This window comes from Geospiza fortis, unplaced genomic scaffold, assembly GCF_000277835.1.
Source record: "Geospiza fortis unplaced genomic scaffold, GeoFor_1.0 scaffold54, whole genome shotgun sequence".
Lineage (NCBI taxonomy): Eukaryota > Metazoa > Chordata > Aves > Passeriformes > Thraupidae > Geospiza > Geospiza fortis.
Window position 1 is genome coordinate 8,055,339 of NW_005054301.1, and position 16,502 is coordinate 8,071,840.

At 37.7% G+C, this 16,502-nt stretch overlaps 1 protein-coding gene across 1 annotated transcript in view; it reads left to right on the forward strand.

The window, feature by feature from the left end:
• The first annotated feature begins 2,907 nt into the window (after positions 1 to 2,907).
• Positions 2,908 to 16,502, forward strand: part of RALGAPA1 (Ral GTPase activating protein catalytic alpha subunit 1) — a 120,655-nt gene continuing 107,060 nt past the window's right edge. The window contains exons 1-8 of the mRNA XM_031064669.1: positions 2,908 to 3,034; positions 3,517 to 3,566; positions 4,590 to 4,647; positions 5,288 to 5,331; positions 6,228 to 6,405; positions 7,972 to 8,087; positions 10,065 to 10,203; positions 16,276 to 16,484. Coding sequence (XP_030920529.1) covers positions 2,908 to 3,034; positions 3,517 to 3,566; positions 4,590 to 4,647; positions 5,288 to 5,331; positions 6,228 to 6,405; positions 7,972 to 8,087; positions 10,065 to 10,203; positions 16,276 to 16,484 — 921 coding nt within the window. The remainder of the gene's footprint in view (positions 3,035 to 3,516; positions 3,567 to 4,589; positions 4,648 to 5,287; positions 5,332 to 6,227; positions 6,406 to 7,971; positions 8,088 to 10,064; positions 10,204 to 16,275; positions 16,485 to 16,502) is intronic.

Sequence of the window (16,502 nt, forward strand, 5' to 3'; positions counted from 1 at the left end):
CAAACTTCTCAACAAATGCAAGGTTCCAAATTTCTGCACCAGCAGCATACTGAATCGCTGTAGGTGTCCTTTGATGATGAGCAGATGTTCCCTTTTGCTGTAGGTGGCAAGCCTGTCAGATGACCGTTTTCCCTCCCTTAGGAGGAAAGCTGGTTTTCAGCATTAACAAAAGGAGTCAGTGGGTTTTTAAAAAAGTATTATTTTCACTTAATAAAATAATAAAATTCCCATTAAATAAAATATTATATTTTCTTCCATCTGAAGCAATAGTATTTACTACAGAATACAGTTGTTGTTAACTGGTTTCAATTTTAAAAACTTGCTTTTGATTTTGCTTTCAGGTGTGATCTTAGAAAGGAATCAGAGTGAAATGCATTTGCTATAGGAATTGCAAAGTCAAGGAATTTTTTACTCTCTTCCTACTCTTGCAAGCTATAACTGTATTTTGAAGGTATATTTTTAATGTTAATTGAGTGTTAGTGGTAATAATACAGGTCTACCACTGCTCCTTCAAGCATTTTTTGAGGTGTTTGACACATTTTTCTTAAATAAATACAAAACAAACTAACAAAAAATTTAAAAAAGGACAAACTTCTGAAATTCCACTTCACCTTCACTGAAAGGCAGAATGTCTTACCACAGTACCAGTTGTGCATATGCAGTTATGTGGTAAAATGACAATCACTGTTCAGCTGGTTATGTAGACAAGCCTTCAGTTGTTGCCTGAAGAATTTAGGAATAGTGTCTCCAAAAATTACTGACTGTTGTGTTAAGATTGAGTGTTTAAAAGAATACATCAGTTTAGGCATTTGGGATTTTTCTGTTGGTCTGCTTCAGAGCTGACCCACGTCTGAGGAAAGAACAAGGGCCTGTTTCAGGAAACGAAACATTTAACATGCCTGCAAAAATGCAGCATTCCTGTGTTTTGATTGGAAGAGACCTTGTTTAACTGCTTCCTATCCCTTCAGTATTTGGAAGTAGTATTTTCTGCACCTTGCATTGAGTAAACCATTCCACTGCTGTCTACATGCAATCCCTGTACAGTCCTATAAACATACGGACCACAAGATATCTTCTGTCACCCTTCTTTCTCCTGAAAGCCTCAATCCTTGCTTTCTTTTTTTTCTTTAATCCTTCCATCTCAAACTCTTGATTTTTCTTCTAGTATTTTCTTCTCCCTAGCCTAGGACTCACTTAGGGCTCTGCCCATGAGTGGAAGTGGTTGTAATGGTTGTGCCTGTGCTCTAGTCGCAGCTCTATTTCAAGTGCATTTCCCTGATCAACTGAAAATCATCGTTCAGCTTCTTTGAAGTGGAATTGGTTTTTGCTGTCCTTTAACATTTGCATTTCTAAACTGTAGCAGTTCAGCTGCTGATCTGTAGGTGGAGTGGCAATTTCTGCAAACCCGGGCTTTGGTAAGCCTTTGGATGGTCAGGCACATGCTTGCTGCTCTGGACCACTGTTTATTCCAGCTGAGCTGCCTTCCTTAAGAGTTGATCTTGGATGCTGATAGAGCACTATCTGCTCCAAGAGAACCCTGGCTCTACTACACTCATTATGCAAGATGTTGGCAGAATGCTGTGCTACAGCAAAAGTTAAATCTGTGTTGGAAACTTTTTTAGCAAAATTTGTGTCAAAATTGAGTTAATAGTCCTCTAGAGCTATATAAGAAAACATAACTGAAAGTATGCCATACTTTTGGCCATCCTTTCAGTTCATTGTTCCTGACTTTATACGCTACCACTTGTATATCCAGTCATGTGAGATGATAAAGATTGACGTCATTCTAAAAAGGGTTAAAAACTCTGTGCTCCGATACAGAATTAGAAGGAGCTTTTTAGAAGCATCTACAGTGAAAGAAAGCATTTCAGTGTATACAGCCGGTGAATGGGTATAAAGGTTTTGTTTGCCTCACCTTCATGTTTTGCCTTTGTTTGCTACAAATCAGTATTCTGAAAGAGGAGCATTTTGTAATTTAAAATGCTGTCTTCCTGTTCCTCTGTGCTTCCATGGTATTGTTTTGTCCACCAAGTTTCTCAAGTCTTATGTAGTTGAATAACAGGACAGGGAGTGTCTAGACAGTTTGTACTAATGCTTGATTGTTTAAAGTGATCACTTTAAAATTAATCTGGATAAATCACTGTGTATTTCTTTATCAGGAATTTGCAGAAAACCATCTAGAGGGTTGTGGGAAGAGAGTCTGAAAAGCTTCCTGGGGTATACATGAAAGCACATTCCCCTATACTTAGAGTGATGTTTCTGCCTCAGAGTATCCCTGGGATCCCATCTTCTGATTTCCCTAGACCACACAATCAAAGGAGTGTGAGGGACTGAGCCAGACTAGAAAGTAAAGTGCATCTTGGAACTTGGAGGGAATAAGAAGGCATCACTGGGAATCCAGTGCTGCCATTTGCATCCTCCCAGTTTATCCATCTCCAGAGCAGATGAGTTCCTCACTTAACATCTTCCTTCCACTTTCTTTACTAAGATTAGTTGTGCTTAGTAATTATAGTTGGAGATTGTGATGGTCTTTCTGTTGTAGAGTTTGGGCAGTGTCACAAGCTGTATTTCTATTAAATTAACAGTTGAAACCAAATTCATCTGTACAGTGCTAGTCCTGATGGAATTAGGGTTCATGACTGGCATTTGTTGGCATTGCTGTCATGCCAACAATGGGTGTGCAAGAAGATGCTCCTTCTCTGTTCTAAAATTCACTAGGCACTTATGGCATGCCATACTGAATTTCTGAATTAGCCTCAGAGTAAAGAATGAAAACTTCAATAGTTTCTTTAATTATTTAGTTATTTATTTAAAAAACAATAATTTTTCTTTTAAATATCTTGAGTTCTTACTGCTGGATAATGATATGTAGTGGTTGACTCTGAATATTTGAAATAAATATAAACAATGTTCTGTTTTTCAGATAATGCAGAATCAATTGATCTCAAACAGTTTTTCGACCTACATTTTTCACATATATATTATGTGTTCTTTGAAAACTTTGTGACTATTGAAGTGGGCCTTAAACAAAAAGGTAAGTATTTCAGACAGACCTCTTTTTGTCTTGATGGCTTGTGCCTTTGTTATGAAGTAAAGCAGGGTGCTATAAATAAAGCTCTGTGTGGTCACAAATGACAATATTAGCCATGCAGAAATATGTTTAAGAACCAACTTTGCAAATGAAGGCAGAGCAATGAGATATGCGCTCAGTGGAGGTGAGCAAAAAAGGTTTGTTCTCCAATGACTGTGTTTGCCATTTTGCAAAGTGAGGATTCTTAAGGTGTTATACTTTGTATTCTGCAGAATTATTCTTTAACAAGATATTGTGTAACTTAATCTCTCCCAGTTGTGGATGCCATAATAGGAAGTTATGCAAATTGTAGCTGTATTTGTGGAGTATAATTTTTATTTGCAGAAGCAGTGCAAAGTTATGGTTGTATAAATGCAGGTTTTTACATGTTTAAGGTTCTTTGTTTTAATAATGAAACTATTTTAACTATTTATTTTTGCAACTAGGTCACAAGTCTCAGAGAGAAGAATTAGATTCTATTCTTTTTATTTTTGAGGTAAGATATTTTGAGTATTTTTTTGCTTTAAGTCCTATTATTCTACAGTTGTCTGTAAATACTTTCCATTTAACTGCATTCCTTCTTACTTTTGCATAGAGCTGAATTTCTGTGCTATGTTTTAAAAATAAAGATTTCACTTGCTGTTTTGCAAGATGTCTTAACTGGAAAAAGATGTTTCTGTGTCTCTAGATAGTTGATTACTCTTTGGTGGTGATATTTCCCCATTGAAGTTCATAGAAAGGTGATTTCTGTTTAGTCATGATATTTTTGACCTTTTGATTGCATGTTATCTCTGTGAGGTACATGGGTGAATGTGAAAGAGAGCTAGTTCATTTGTTCACTAGTTCCTGCATAAAGGAATATTAGGTGATCTGTGCTGTGGAGGCAGTTGCATGGTGTGCTGGAGGGCCATAGCCAGGAAAAATAAGGTTATTTACAAGTTGCAAAAGCCTCTAGTGTAAATGTTGCAAGTCTTGCATGGTAGATTTGGAATTACTAACTGTGCTCTGTTTCTCGTTTCTGGAGATGATCATTGTATTTGTAGAGGTCTTGTCTTCACTGTTTTGGTGTAGCTCATGACCCCTCAGTTGAAAAGGCTGAAGCATATGTTTGCTTGTGCCACAGAGGCAAGTTGACAGCTGAACATCCTAACTGAAGCCATTAGAAAGGTGGAATAACTTAATGCAGTCTGTTGTGAAGCAGAGCAGCTGAGACAGACACTGATCCCAGTCCATTCCCTGTGCTGTAAGCAGCAGTGTCCTTCAGAGGGGTAGTGGAGCCAGAGGACCTGCAGTAACATCTGAAGTCTCCAGTGCAGGACTTACAGGCTGTCAGAGCCTTTGGGATTTTTAGCATTAGGAATGGGGTCACCTTGAAAGGCCAACAATGCTTCCAAAGAAAGCATTTTGGGAATTTTCTAAGTTGATGCTTCAGCTTCTGATCTGTGGCCTTGTGAAAGGGCTGTTTGGTCTTCCAAGGTGATATCTGCAACATACATCCTTGGGTTCTGTTTTTTTATAGAAAATTTTACAACTCCTTCCTGAAAGGATTCATCAGAGGTGGCAATTTCATAGTATTGGTAAGTTGATTTTCTTTTCCTCCCCCTTTCATTTTACTTTTTATTAGTAGCTACCAATTGGTGGCTACTATGCCACTCATTTCCTTACAGTTTAAATGGCTTAACGGGGATTATGGTCTAGAGAATTTTGCAAGCTAGGTGAAGGAAAATAAAAAAGAAAATAAAAGAAACAGACAAAAACCCCTGCCAATGTAATGAATACTCTTCTGTATAGATTTATATTTGGGAATATAGAAATAGAAGAGTGGCTGAGAAAGAACAAAGACAGGTGAAAATAAATATTTTAAATATTTTTTTCCTTATATTCTTTCTCTTAGCAATACATTTAAAAACTGACATGAGATATTTGTAAATGGGGAATGCTGATTTTATGCATTGTGATGACTTGATTTACTTTTAATGTACACATCTCAAAAGTATTTGGGGAAAAATATTCTATGAGTAGGCTATGAAAGGTGATATTTGATTTTTTTCCTTCTGGCATCGAGTCAGTTGCTTGAAGGTATCAAGGTCACCAAGATTAAATTGGAGATTGCCAAGGACTTGTTCAAAAGTGGCTATCAAGTCTGACCGAGAACTCTGACATTTTACTTAATATAGAAAGAACAAAAGCAAACAAATTTTTTTCTCCCTTTTTTAGGGTTGATTTTAAAGAAGCTTCTTCACACTGGAAATTCATTAAAGGTACTGCCAAAAGTTGCATGCAATTTTGTCTACAATACTTGAAAGTACAAATAAGAACATAAGGGCAAATGTTTACAGTAAAAGCCCAGGAATGAGACCCAGATCATGACTTGTGTGTCATGAAAGAATGATGCCAAATCATCAGTTTTATCTCAGTAAAACTACTCACAGTAGTAATGTGTTTATATAGTGTAGCCAGTGGTTTAAAGGATTTTGCATTAACATAGTAATAAGTATTAACTGTTCATTGTTAGGTCAAGGAAGCTGATTCTGGGACTCAGACTACCTTGGAAGTGGAAGATTGTCTATGCCAGGGAGGCCTGCTGGTGTGTAGAGTAATTTAAATAGTTGGGACAAAACAGCTGCACCACTCCTCTGTAAGCCACCTGCCGGCTTCTCTGGTACTGAAATTCTCCAGTATGAGAGCCAAGAAGGGAGTGCTCTAGGACTCTATTACCTTTTTTGAAGGAGAAATGGAAGAAGGTAGAATTGGTCCTTCTGATACAGAGAGCTCACTCACTCTGTTGTTATAATTAATGAACATATTTAGAAATTTTATGTCGGTCTTTGTATTTTCTGAAAAATTCATGTGGCATCTTGCAGTGGTGTAGTCAAGCAAGTGATTGGTTTTCCATGCGTTGGTTTTCTTTCTCTTCTTTCAGAGAAACCCCTGTGAGAAATTCTTTGAGGCAAACAGCAGTGAAGGTGCCAGGCTTGCCCTTGCGTTTCATCAGGAGCAGCAGATGTGTTAGTTTCACTCTGCTGGTTGCTGGGGGTCACACTGTCTGTCCTCATTTTTTTTTATCTCTCCCCTTCTCCTTCTCCCTCCAGGACAAATGGAAATGCTTTTGTTTGTTCTGGCGCAAGATAACTTATTCCATGTTTTTTCCTTTAAGATACGTCGAGAGGGTGTGCGTCTCTTTCTTTTGTGGCTGCAAGCACTTCAAAATAACTGTAGTAGAGAGCAATTATGGATGTTTTCTTGCTTGATTCCTGGATTTTCATCACCACAATCTGAATATGGCCCCCGAACACTAGATAATCTCATTAACCCTCCCCTTAATGTCCAAGAAAGTAAGTAATTTGGTATTATTACTCAATTATTGACATAACTCAAATCTTGTCACAGACAAGGCAAGTTGAAGTAGCTGACATACATACATACATACCCAGGGAGATAATGGAGCTGAGAGGAGTTTCTTAGCAGTTTGTCAGGTCTTCTTCCGTAACAATCTCTGTCTTTTTTGTTGTTGTTCAGAATTAGTTGTTTTTTGTGGTTGTTGGGGTTTTTCCCTCCAAGCAGATTATTGTAGCTTAATGCATAGTGGTGAAAATAAAGTGACCAATTGTGTGTACTTACTAAAAATTGCAAGAGGATCCTGCATCTATTGCAAACTTGCACAGGTGAATTCTGCTTGTGTTGAATACTTGCACTAGCTTTGTTCATCCTCCAGGGAGCAGGCTGTGCAAAGATGTTTCTGATGTGACCTTCAAGAGAATGAGTGGTTGTTAGGCCAATGTGTAAGGATAAATGTGTCTGTGTATGACCAGGTAATTGAAGTTGTTGTATTCTTGCAACTTGGAATCTTCAAAAAGAAACAGACCTTGTAATTTGCAAAACTTGAGGTCTTAAAGGTTTACATGAGTGGAAAAGTTTGAGCATTCTGGGATGAGGTTTTTATACTTTCTGGGGTTTTGTTTATTTGGATTTTTTTAATGGTACGGTCATTATCTTGGCCCTAATCAATAGAGTGTGGATGATTTTTCTCTTAAGATGATTTTTAGGACAGTTTTTCCTTTGTACACTCTAGTATTAAGTGCCTCCTAACTCAATTTGTTCTTGATAGTGGGATTTGAAGCTCATTTATTAATGATTTGCAACTGGATGGGGTCTTTGAATGTAAATGCAAACTGTGCATTGACATGAATGGGACTAAAAACTTGAACACTTTTTCCCCTGAATGTTATGCTTTGCCTTCTTTCCATCTTCTCTTAGTATTTGATTATTTTATTGCTTGTAGAGAAAAGCAGTGTCTCCATGACTAGTAATTAAATTTGCTGGAACACAGCAGATGAATTTCATGGCAGGATAGCTCTGCAAGTAAAATTTTGCTACTTACTTAAGCCCATTTTGGAGTTATCTTGTGAAATTTAGAGTGCAAAGATTAAAATGTGAACATCTAACTACAGGAATAGGAGAAAAATCGACTCTGAACTAGCTTCACTGTGGGGGCAAAGAAGGCTGCAGATAGTCAAACTTAAAGGAAATGTAACTGATCAACTGCTAAATGGGAAAATGGTGAAAGATATAAAGATTTGGCATTTGTGTAGCGTGTTACACTATTGTTTACATAAGTTCCAAACGAAATTTTAAAAAATTTGGGTTTGGCAGGTAGGTTCCGAAAGTGCATAGAGAAGACCTGCTTATTGTCTGCTGTGCTTTTCATATGTGTAAGAAATTAGTTCCATGGTGGTTTAGAAGTTAGAATTTCCTGATTTTCATTAATCTATGGGTGGACTCTTTTACCTGTAATTGTCTCTGCTACTGCAGTGTATTTCTACTTTCATAACTTTGTAGATGTTTACTCATGAGAAGAAATGGTCTAAATGTCAGATGTACTTCTATTTTTCTTCAAATAGCTCAAGTGACTATAGAAGAAATCACTCCACTTGTTCCTCCGCAATCAGGAGATAAAGGACAAGAAGATTTAACAAGCTATTTTTTAGAAGCACTTTTGAAATACATGGTAATTCAGGTATGTTCCGTAATTTTCAAGCAAACAAGTGTGAAACAATTAACACCTCTTTGTCCTTTACAGTAAGTTTTTTACTTGTAGTTCTGCAAATACATATAAAAATGTTTTGAAGAATCCTTCCTTGCCACTCCCTTCTTTGTAAAAAGCAAATTCTTCTAGAAAAATATTCCCTTGTCTTCTGTGTGAAGATTCCTAGATCTTTTACAACAGGATCGTCCATCAGATTGTGGCATGGAGGCAAAACAAGACCTGTCAGTCACTTCTACCAATACTGATTTCAGCTCCCTTCTCATTTTCATCTTCCCTTCCCTATCTAGTTGTCTTCAACCAGTAGATCAGCTGTGTGCAGAAAATGAAGAGTTGAATGAGTATTTAGTCCATGGTGTGCAACTCGGACACACCATGTTCTTCTCTTTTGAAGTTTGACAATTCCATGATCTCAGCCAGTATGGGGCATAGCAGCAGCTTCTGTGAAAAACTGCGGCTCAGCTGTTACGCAGTATGTAATTGATTCGCTGGCCAGTTAGCACATGCTGCTTCTGAACCTGCTGAGCTGTCATGTGCTGCATGCCATGGTAGGTGTTGCTGTGTCCTGCCTTCTGGGCCACACTTGTCCCTCAGAACCCAGTTGGGGACCTATAAGTATTTCTTCACACTTAGGCAGATTTTGCTAGAGAAGATGGACAGTGTACAAATATATGTTAAACCATAACATGTGTTAAAGCCATATTTCATGGCTCCCCTTTATCCATCTTTCTCTGAGTACTTGCCATGCTGGAATAATTTCCAGCCTCATTTTATTGCTTCCAGCGTCTCCCGCTTTGAATAGAGGTCTTCATACTTGTGGTCTCTAGTGTAAGCTTAATGCTAGCTATTTACTTTGAAGAAAAATAGCCCTTATATTTTTGAAGACAACTGCCTTTTCTGTAATAAATTGTTAGTTTATATTTAAATTCTGATAGGTCATTGAGACAGGTGTCATAGAGCTTGTTTACTATGTGAGTGCTGAAGTAGTTCTCTGAAGTCCCTTTAGATGCCAATGATAGTTGCAAGGTTCTTTGATACTAAGTTATGATAAAGGACTTTGTGTCACTAAGTTATATATATATATCAGCTAATATGTTGAGTTATATTGGGGGTGAAATATATGCATATATATTCCACTCTAGACACCTGTTGCCCTGAAAACGGATCATAATAGAACTGTGGCCTTTGAGTAAAAAATGGAGAAGTAAAGGGGAAAGGAAAAAAAAGAAAATAAAATGAAGTCTTTTTTTTCCTTTATATTATTTATGATAGACTTGGTAGATTACCTAGCTCTGCAGGCAGATGAATTCTCAGGAACAAAGATGGAAACTGCATATTATATTTCTTGAGGAGCATGTACCATGCTTGGTACTACTTACCATGTAGGAAAACATTTCATAAAGGGGAATGCTTAGCACTCACAATCCATGAAAGTACATTTGTGTAACTCAACTTCAAAGTTGTATCTTCTGCTGCTTGTGGTTGAAAAATTTGTTTGTTTGATGTTGCCAATTACACAAATGAATCCAAGCACCTATTATGATGACTGTATGGACACTTGTTAGTCAAAATGTCTTAAAAGAATTTGTCAAAGAAATATTTTGAATGGCATGGATAGTTACTCTTTTTTATTAAACATTTTGAAATATAAAAACAGTTTCATTAAAAACAGTCAATTTGGGCATGCTCCCCGTTTTGGCAAGATGACTGCAAAAGCGAGTGTATTTCTGTTGGTTTCAGTATTTTATGTGTTCATTTTGAACCAATATTTTGGAAGAGAATGATCTTTATTTCATTGACATTTCCCAGCTAGTTTTTGTTTCATTTTTCTAAAACTATTTGTTGAAATATATATGATTTTGTTTCAAAGAAATAACTTAAAAAGAGGACATTTCATGAGTTACCTGTTCTACTTGTAGATATTTACTTTGTCCAAATTCTTGTTTTAAGGTTAAGAGTTTAGAATGGAAGAACAAGGAAAACCAGGAAAAGGGATTTTCATTTTTATTCTCAAATTTTAAGAAATACTACTTACCTTCTATTTTCCCCAACATCTGTAAGGAGACCAGCTTGTATAACCCTATACTTGGTAAGTGTTAACACAGCTGATAAAATCATTACATTTTATCTAATAGCGATGTTATGATCTGATTAGTGAGAGATGCCTCTGCCCAAATTGAGGTGACAACAAGAACAAATGCTGGTTCAGGAGTACTGACTTTATTTTGTAACACTGACTGCATGGGGAAAGAAAAGACAGAGGGAGAGGGAGAGAGGGAAAAGGAGGGAGAAAGTGTGGGAGCAGAAGGTGGTCACCACCGATGGATCCTGCGGTGTCTAGTTGGGCCTTCTTCGCCCTGGGCTTGGTGTTGGGGAGCGGGTCCTGGTTTGTTCATCTGTTAGTAAGTTCTGTGCTGAAAGGGGTGCTACCTCCACAAGCTCTGCTGCTTACAATCAAATCTTTTCAGTATTTATACATTTTAGAAACAAAGGAATTATTGCTAATTGGCAGCAAGTGATATAGTTCTCTTATTAATTACTATTCCATCTTCCATTGGTTAAATGCATCTTATGCTAATAAGTCTGCTTGTTCAGTCTTTCTCTTCTTTTGGGATGGTGGGTTTCTTAGGTTGGTGATACCCCTGTGGAATTACCTTTTACCCAGCTGGAACTGATTTAATCAGAATTGCTGAGATTGTTTTAATAATTTCTTCCATACCTTCTGCCAAATTTTCTTATGGCTCCTAAATTCTGCATTCTTTGTATCCACTATCAGTAATACATGGTTCTTCCTAAGCTTTGTTAAGCTCCCCCTAGGTCCTAATACCTGAACAGCAGTTCTGCCTTTATACAGTCCAGGTTCCAGGTGTCCACAGAGGTGTGTTTGGGGAAGCTTTGGTGGCCGTTGGTGGCCACAGATGCCACCTTCCCATAACTTGGGATGATGCTTTTTTGACCAGTGATATGCATATAAGTAGGTGCTCCTTGTCACTGTCTGTCACAGAGGGAGTGTGATAACCAGGATGTGCTAACCAGATCTAGCCTCTGTCAAGCCTGGAATTAGCACCTTCCTGTCACAAATTCCTCCCTTCTGTGGCCTTAGCAATGTTTGAGACAGGTGATTGTGCTTTCTAACTCTAACAGGACAATATAGCAAAGCAGTTTTTGGCTTGAGTCATGTTGTCCATGAAGGGCATTCTCCAAATGTATTTGTCATGAAAGAACATGTTAAGATTCCTGTTGATGATTTTCAGTTCTTTGTTTGTGGAAGCCTCTGACCCTTTCATTAGAGTCAATCTTGCTCTGTTAACCTGAATGAGGTAAATTAAATGTTCTTGTGAAACCTTTCTATAATGTAACCATTGCTGATCTCAGTTGTGCTCTGAAGAGAAACTACTGCTGCCAAAATAAAAGGTGTTAGTGTGCTATTCTTTGGGTGTGTTGGTTTTATCTGTACAGAATCACAGTGTTTGGATTATACAGTGCTTGTTCACATTTTTACATTTTTGACAGGGCAAAGTTAGGTTTTTGTGCGGACTGCATTTTTTTCAAGAGCTTGCAGTAGGAAAATGAAGTTAGGGTTTAACATAGTTTTCAAAGCTGATAGTACTAGAATGTCTCTTTCCATATAGAGAGTGGAATGTTCAGTGTTTTCTAAGCAAACCCAAGTTTTACTCAGGGTTTTTAGCCCATTTTAAACCAGAATGTTGTTTGCAAATCTTGATTTTGTTCTCTCAGGTTTACATGCACCCATGCACGTGTTGGTTGTAGGCCGACAGAGTTCAAGACTCCTCTTTGCAAAGCAGTACTTTGTACATAGGCTTTAAATTACCATTTTGTCACTTGAGTCACACAGTCACATCACCATTCCTCTTATCTGTTGATGCAGCATCTCAGAAGGACTCTCCAGAGCAGTGATCTCCAGACACAATTCCATATTCTAAAATAAGGCTTTTGGGGAAGTTTGTTGAAGAGGTCTTAGCTTCTTCTGGTCCGTGTACATTTATTTAGATTTGAAAGATGGTTGTGTCAAAGCCATATTCTCTTGGGAAAGACAAACACCGGGCTTTCTCATCTACAGGAGAAGAACCAGTATGAATACAACCATAAGTAACAGTAGAATAAGAGTTATTGTCCAGATGCTGAAGAGGTTGAGTGATAAAATAGCTACAAGAGGGACAGTAAGCAGTGCTGAGAAAGCAAACCTACTGTTTCTTGATGCTCCAGAACAAGAAATATCGAAGTGCTATTTTTCTCTTTCTGTGAAGATCTTGATTGAGTCTTCCATAGAAGTGTTACTGTAGTCCTCTGTTTTTCGGTGAATGGTAAACAAGAAATTTCCAAGGCCTTAGTTAAGAAGAGGACAATGGGAAACAAGAAGAAATGTGCATAGATCCCAAGAAGTACTGTGCCTTAGACTGTGCACAGTGAGCAACTATAATGAGGATTTTTGGAACAATAGAGTGATGAAAACAACAGAAGCATTGGTAAGTTGAATAATTTTTTCTCCTCGAAGATGTTCTTCTCTGACATGCATCTTCCCAACCTATTTGAAAATAATCCTGTGCTTGTTCTTAATTTACAGCCTTGAGACAGAAGGCAGGGTAAACTTGGGCACTGAGCCTGCTACTAAGAACAATTCTTATGCTACTGGTGTAGTGTTTAATTTAGGGGAAGTCATGAGTACAAATCAGAACAGTAGTTTCAGTAAGCCAGCATTGCTACAGGTCTTTACTGGAGACAGTATACTGGACTGAGATTTCTTTCCTTCTTTCCTGATAAGTATGTTGCCTACAGCAACAAGCACCAAGCATTCCAGTTACAAGAAGTATTGTGGCTCCTTCAAATTCTGGCTTTAGTATTACAGACTTGGAAGAGGAATACAGCATTAGAAAAGCCCATGAGATTGTTTTTTGAGGGGAGTTATGGTTTTTTTTAGTTTGGTTTGGTTTTGTTTAGGGGGGTTGTTTTTTTTTTGCTTTTTTATGTTTTGGTTTGGGGTTTTGTTTTTTTTTTTTTTTTGCCTTAGTGTTTATTTTGTTTGTAAAGTCTTTGTTAAATATCTGTTGAGATTGACTTAGAAGTTGTTTACTAAGAGCTACAGATATGACAATAATATTCAGGAGCATTGCTTCTTTTGTCATAGTAATGTGCCTTTTTGCCATTTCCAAGCCATTTAGATAGCCTCCTTCATTTACAGGGAGACACTAATGTGGGCTGTTCTACAGCTATCTTTAGCTCTTCATTCCTTATGAACCCTTTATTGTCTTAAAAATTAGGCATGGTCAAAGCTTACAGGTGTGCAGTGTGTTTTTGCTAGCCTGTTCACTTTCTACCCTGTGTATGTCTTCCACTACCTTCAGCTTCCTTTTCTTTTTGTCATCAGCTCACATCAGGTTCCCAGAGGGGGAAGGGCAGGGGGTGGGAAAAGCCCAAAACACAATAGAAAGAAAAAATGGAAAGTTGGGGGATGGGAATATTTATTCTTGTGCTGTTTGAGTCCATCTAACAAGATCTGTTTTGCTTTGGTTTTATGTCTGTGTTCTCATCTGAAGCCTTCATACCTTCTTCCAAGATGGACAGAATTTGAAAATATATGAAGAGCTGGAAGGAGGATACATTTGAGAAGCAGCTGGAAGGAGGATACATTTGAGAAGCAGCTGCAGCACATAATGCTATTGAAACATGTTAAAGAAAGAGGATGTTCTGAGAGGTTATCATGAAACAAGGAGGAGACAGTGTGCTGCAAAAACATGTTTGCTGCAAAACCATGTTTACTGCATGTTTAGTCCTTCTGAAAATGCTGCCAGTACTGCAGCCTTTGTGCTCTGCTGAATGCTAGTAGATACCAGAGAGAACTGATTTGTCCATCTTTAAATGCTGTGCTACCGGGCATTTGCTTTATTTTTCACAGATTGTACTGTTACACATGCTTGTTTAAGATACCTTAATTTTTAATTTTCTTACTAACCTGCTGCTTTCCACAGAATGAAAACAATGTACTGGGGTTTTATTATTTGCAGTAAATAAACCATTTGTAAACTTGTCAAAGAGTATTCTGTGCATTTGTTATGTACTTAGGTATATTATACGCAGGAATCATAGGTTTTTTCCTTTAAGAATAGTGCTTTCATTGAACAGTGTGGATATAGTTTTGAAGTTCTTGCAGGAAACATTCCTCAGTTCAGCAACATCATGATGGCTCTATCACTGCTTATGTATGTGGCTTTTGAAATGCCACTGAGATAGACCAGTGTGGATATCCTCAGTGCAGGTGCTGGATCTTGCGTATTTGTAATGATAACAGGGAAATCTTTACAGCAGTCTGGCAGACACACTGGTTGCACTTTAGATGCCTTAAAAAGGCTGTCATAATATAATTGCTTAGACAACAGTTGATTATTTCTTCACTGCTGTCCAAATTTGTCCCTCTTGGATTCTAACATCATAAACTGGCAAAGTTACACAGGATCCTTTAAAACAACTCTTGACTTTGCTGTAGGAAGATACAGTTAGGGAATACCTTTGCATTGTTCAGTGTGACTTTTTAAAATCTTCTTTGACTCTCAGCATTAGTATCCTTTAACTGCTTTCTGGTTGGCCTGTAAAACTTCTCTCTTGCTCGTGTACTGCAGGCTACAGAAGAGTTAAGGCAGTGCTGACATAACCGTCTTTGTTCAATCTGTCACTCTCTGTATATGGATAGGACCATCATTTTTCCATGCTTCCGTCTTTTTGTTAGTTGTTTTTTTTGGTTTGGATTTTTGTTTTGGTTTGAGTTTCCTGGGGTTTTTTTACTGTCACTAGATAGAGATCATGATACTGAAACACTAGCATCAGGGTGTCCTGGCAGCACATATTATAATCAGTCCTTACACAAATGTTTGTCTTCTTTTTGTATTGGAGTATATCTCATATTTGCCCTTACAGGACTAGGACTACAGTGGGTTGCCATGCCACTTTCAGAGAAATGTCATTTGCACATGAAAGTATCATTGCTACTTCAGGTTGATGATGGTAATGCAGAACTATTCTGCACCATGTCTTGGGCTGTAAAACCCAGTAATGCCATTTTGCAGTGTTAAGTCGCAGAAAAATGCACAATTAAAAAATGTTATCCATGTGTCCCCCCATCTTTGTAGTGCTTTTACCACATATGTTCTTTCCATCCACATTGAGTTAAGTACTGTCATGGGTTTTTTCTGAAGCAGATTCAGGAGTACCGATGACTCTAGTGCAGTAGAGAACCAGAAAGGCTAAACAGTTCTGAACCATCATGGGACGGTGAAAATGGAGTTGTCAGCTCTAGTCCCCGAACAATCACAGTTCTGCCAGCTGATGTGCCCCTGAGCATCCTTTATTTCATTCCCTACAAATCAGTATAGAAGCTATTGCCTCAGAGTCATCTTGCAGCTAAGTCATAGGAAAATGTACGTGCCTGTGGTCTGGCAGCAAAGTCTAACAAAATTAGCCAGTGCGAATGGGGCCCTAGGTGAAGCTGCAAAGCTCATGTGGCTTTGCAGTAGGATTTCTCTGTTCCATTCATCTTTATTCTTTTGCAGGGCCAGAAGAGGCTGTGTTTATTGCATTTGCATTTTGGAATTATTTATCTCCCACTGTAGCCATGATAAGATTTGTCAATATATTAGTTTTATATGGAAGTAGTTTTCTTGTATAGGTCATAGTCTAGTTGACAGTTATTTTGCTACTTGGAACTTCATAGTTTTCAATGAAAATTTGAAGTAGTAAGTTTGCTGAAGTTTCTTTAAATATTGAGTATAACGTAGTTTGGAAGAACCTAAAGATAATAAAATGTGTTTACTTACATAGAAAAAAAAATGTAAGCAAAAACATAAGGCTATAGAAATAACTTCCAGATAAAAAATTAAAGGTTCCACATAGCAGAAATAAGTTTCTGTCTTTTGGACCAACAGTGTTGTCTCCCTTCAGGAGAAAATTCAAGTGTTTTGATGTCTTTTATGTTCTTGACATTTTCTCTGTTGCATCCATTCCAGTGCATCTTGGAATGAGTGGTGCAACAGTGAATGCAGCAAAACTGCACCTCTGAAAGTTCATGTGTATTGGTTATGATTCTAGGATTTCTTTCTTATGCAGATCTTTTTCTCTGCCTGTATTTTTAAGATGTTGTATTTTCATACAGATATACCACAAATGAGACCAAAGCCACACTACGTAATAGTTAAGAAAGATGCTGAAACCAATGAGGCAATCTATTGCACAAAGGAACCTTTCATTAAGGCTCGTGTTATTGTCATTCGATGGTTGGTGTCTTTCTGGCTTGAGCCAAAACCTCATACAGGACCTCATATTCCTGGGATGGAAGGTGAAAATGTGCCAAAGAATATTCAGGTAAAACCAAATACACAA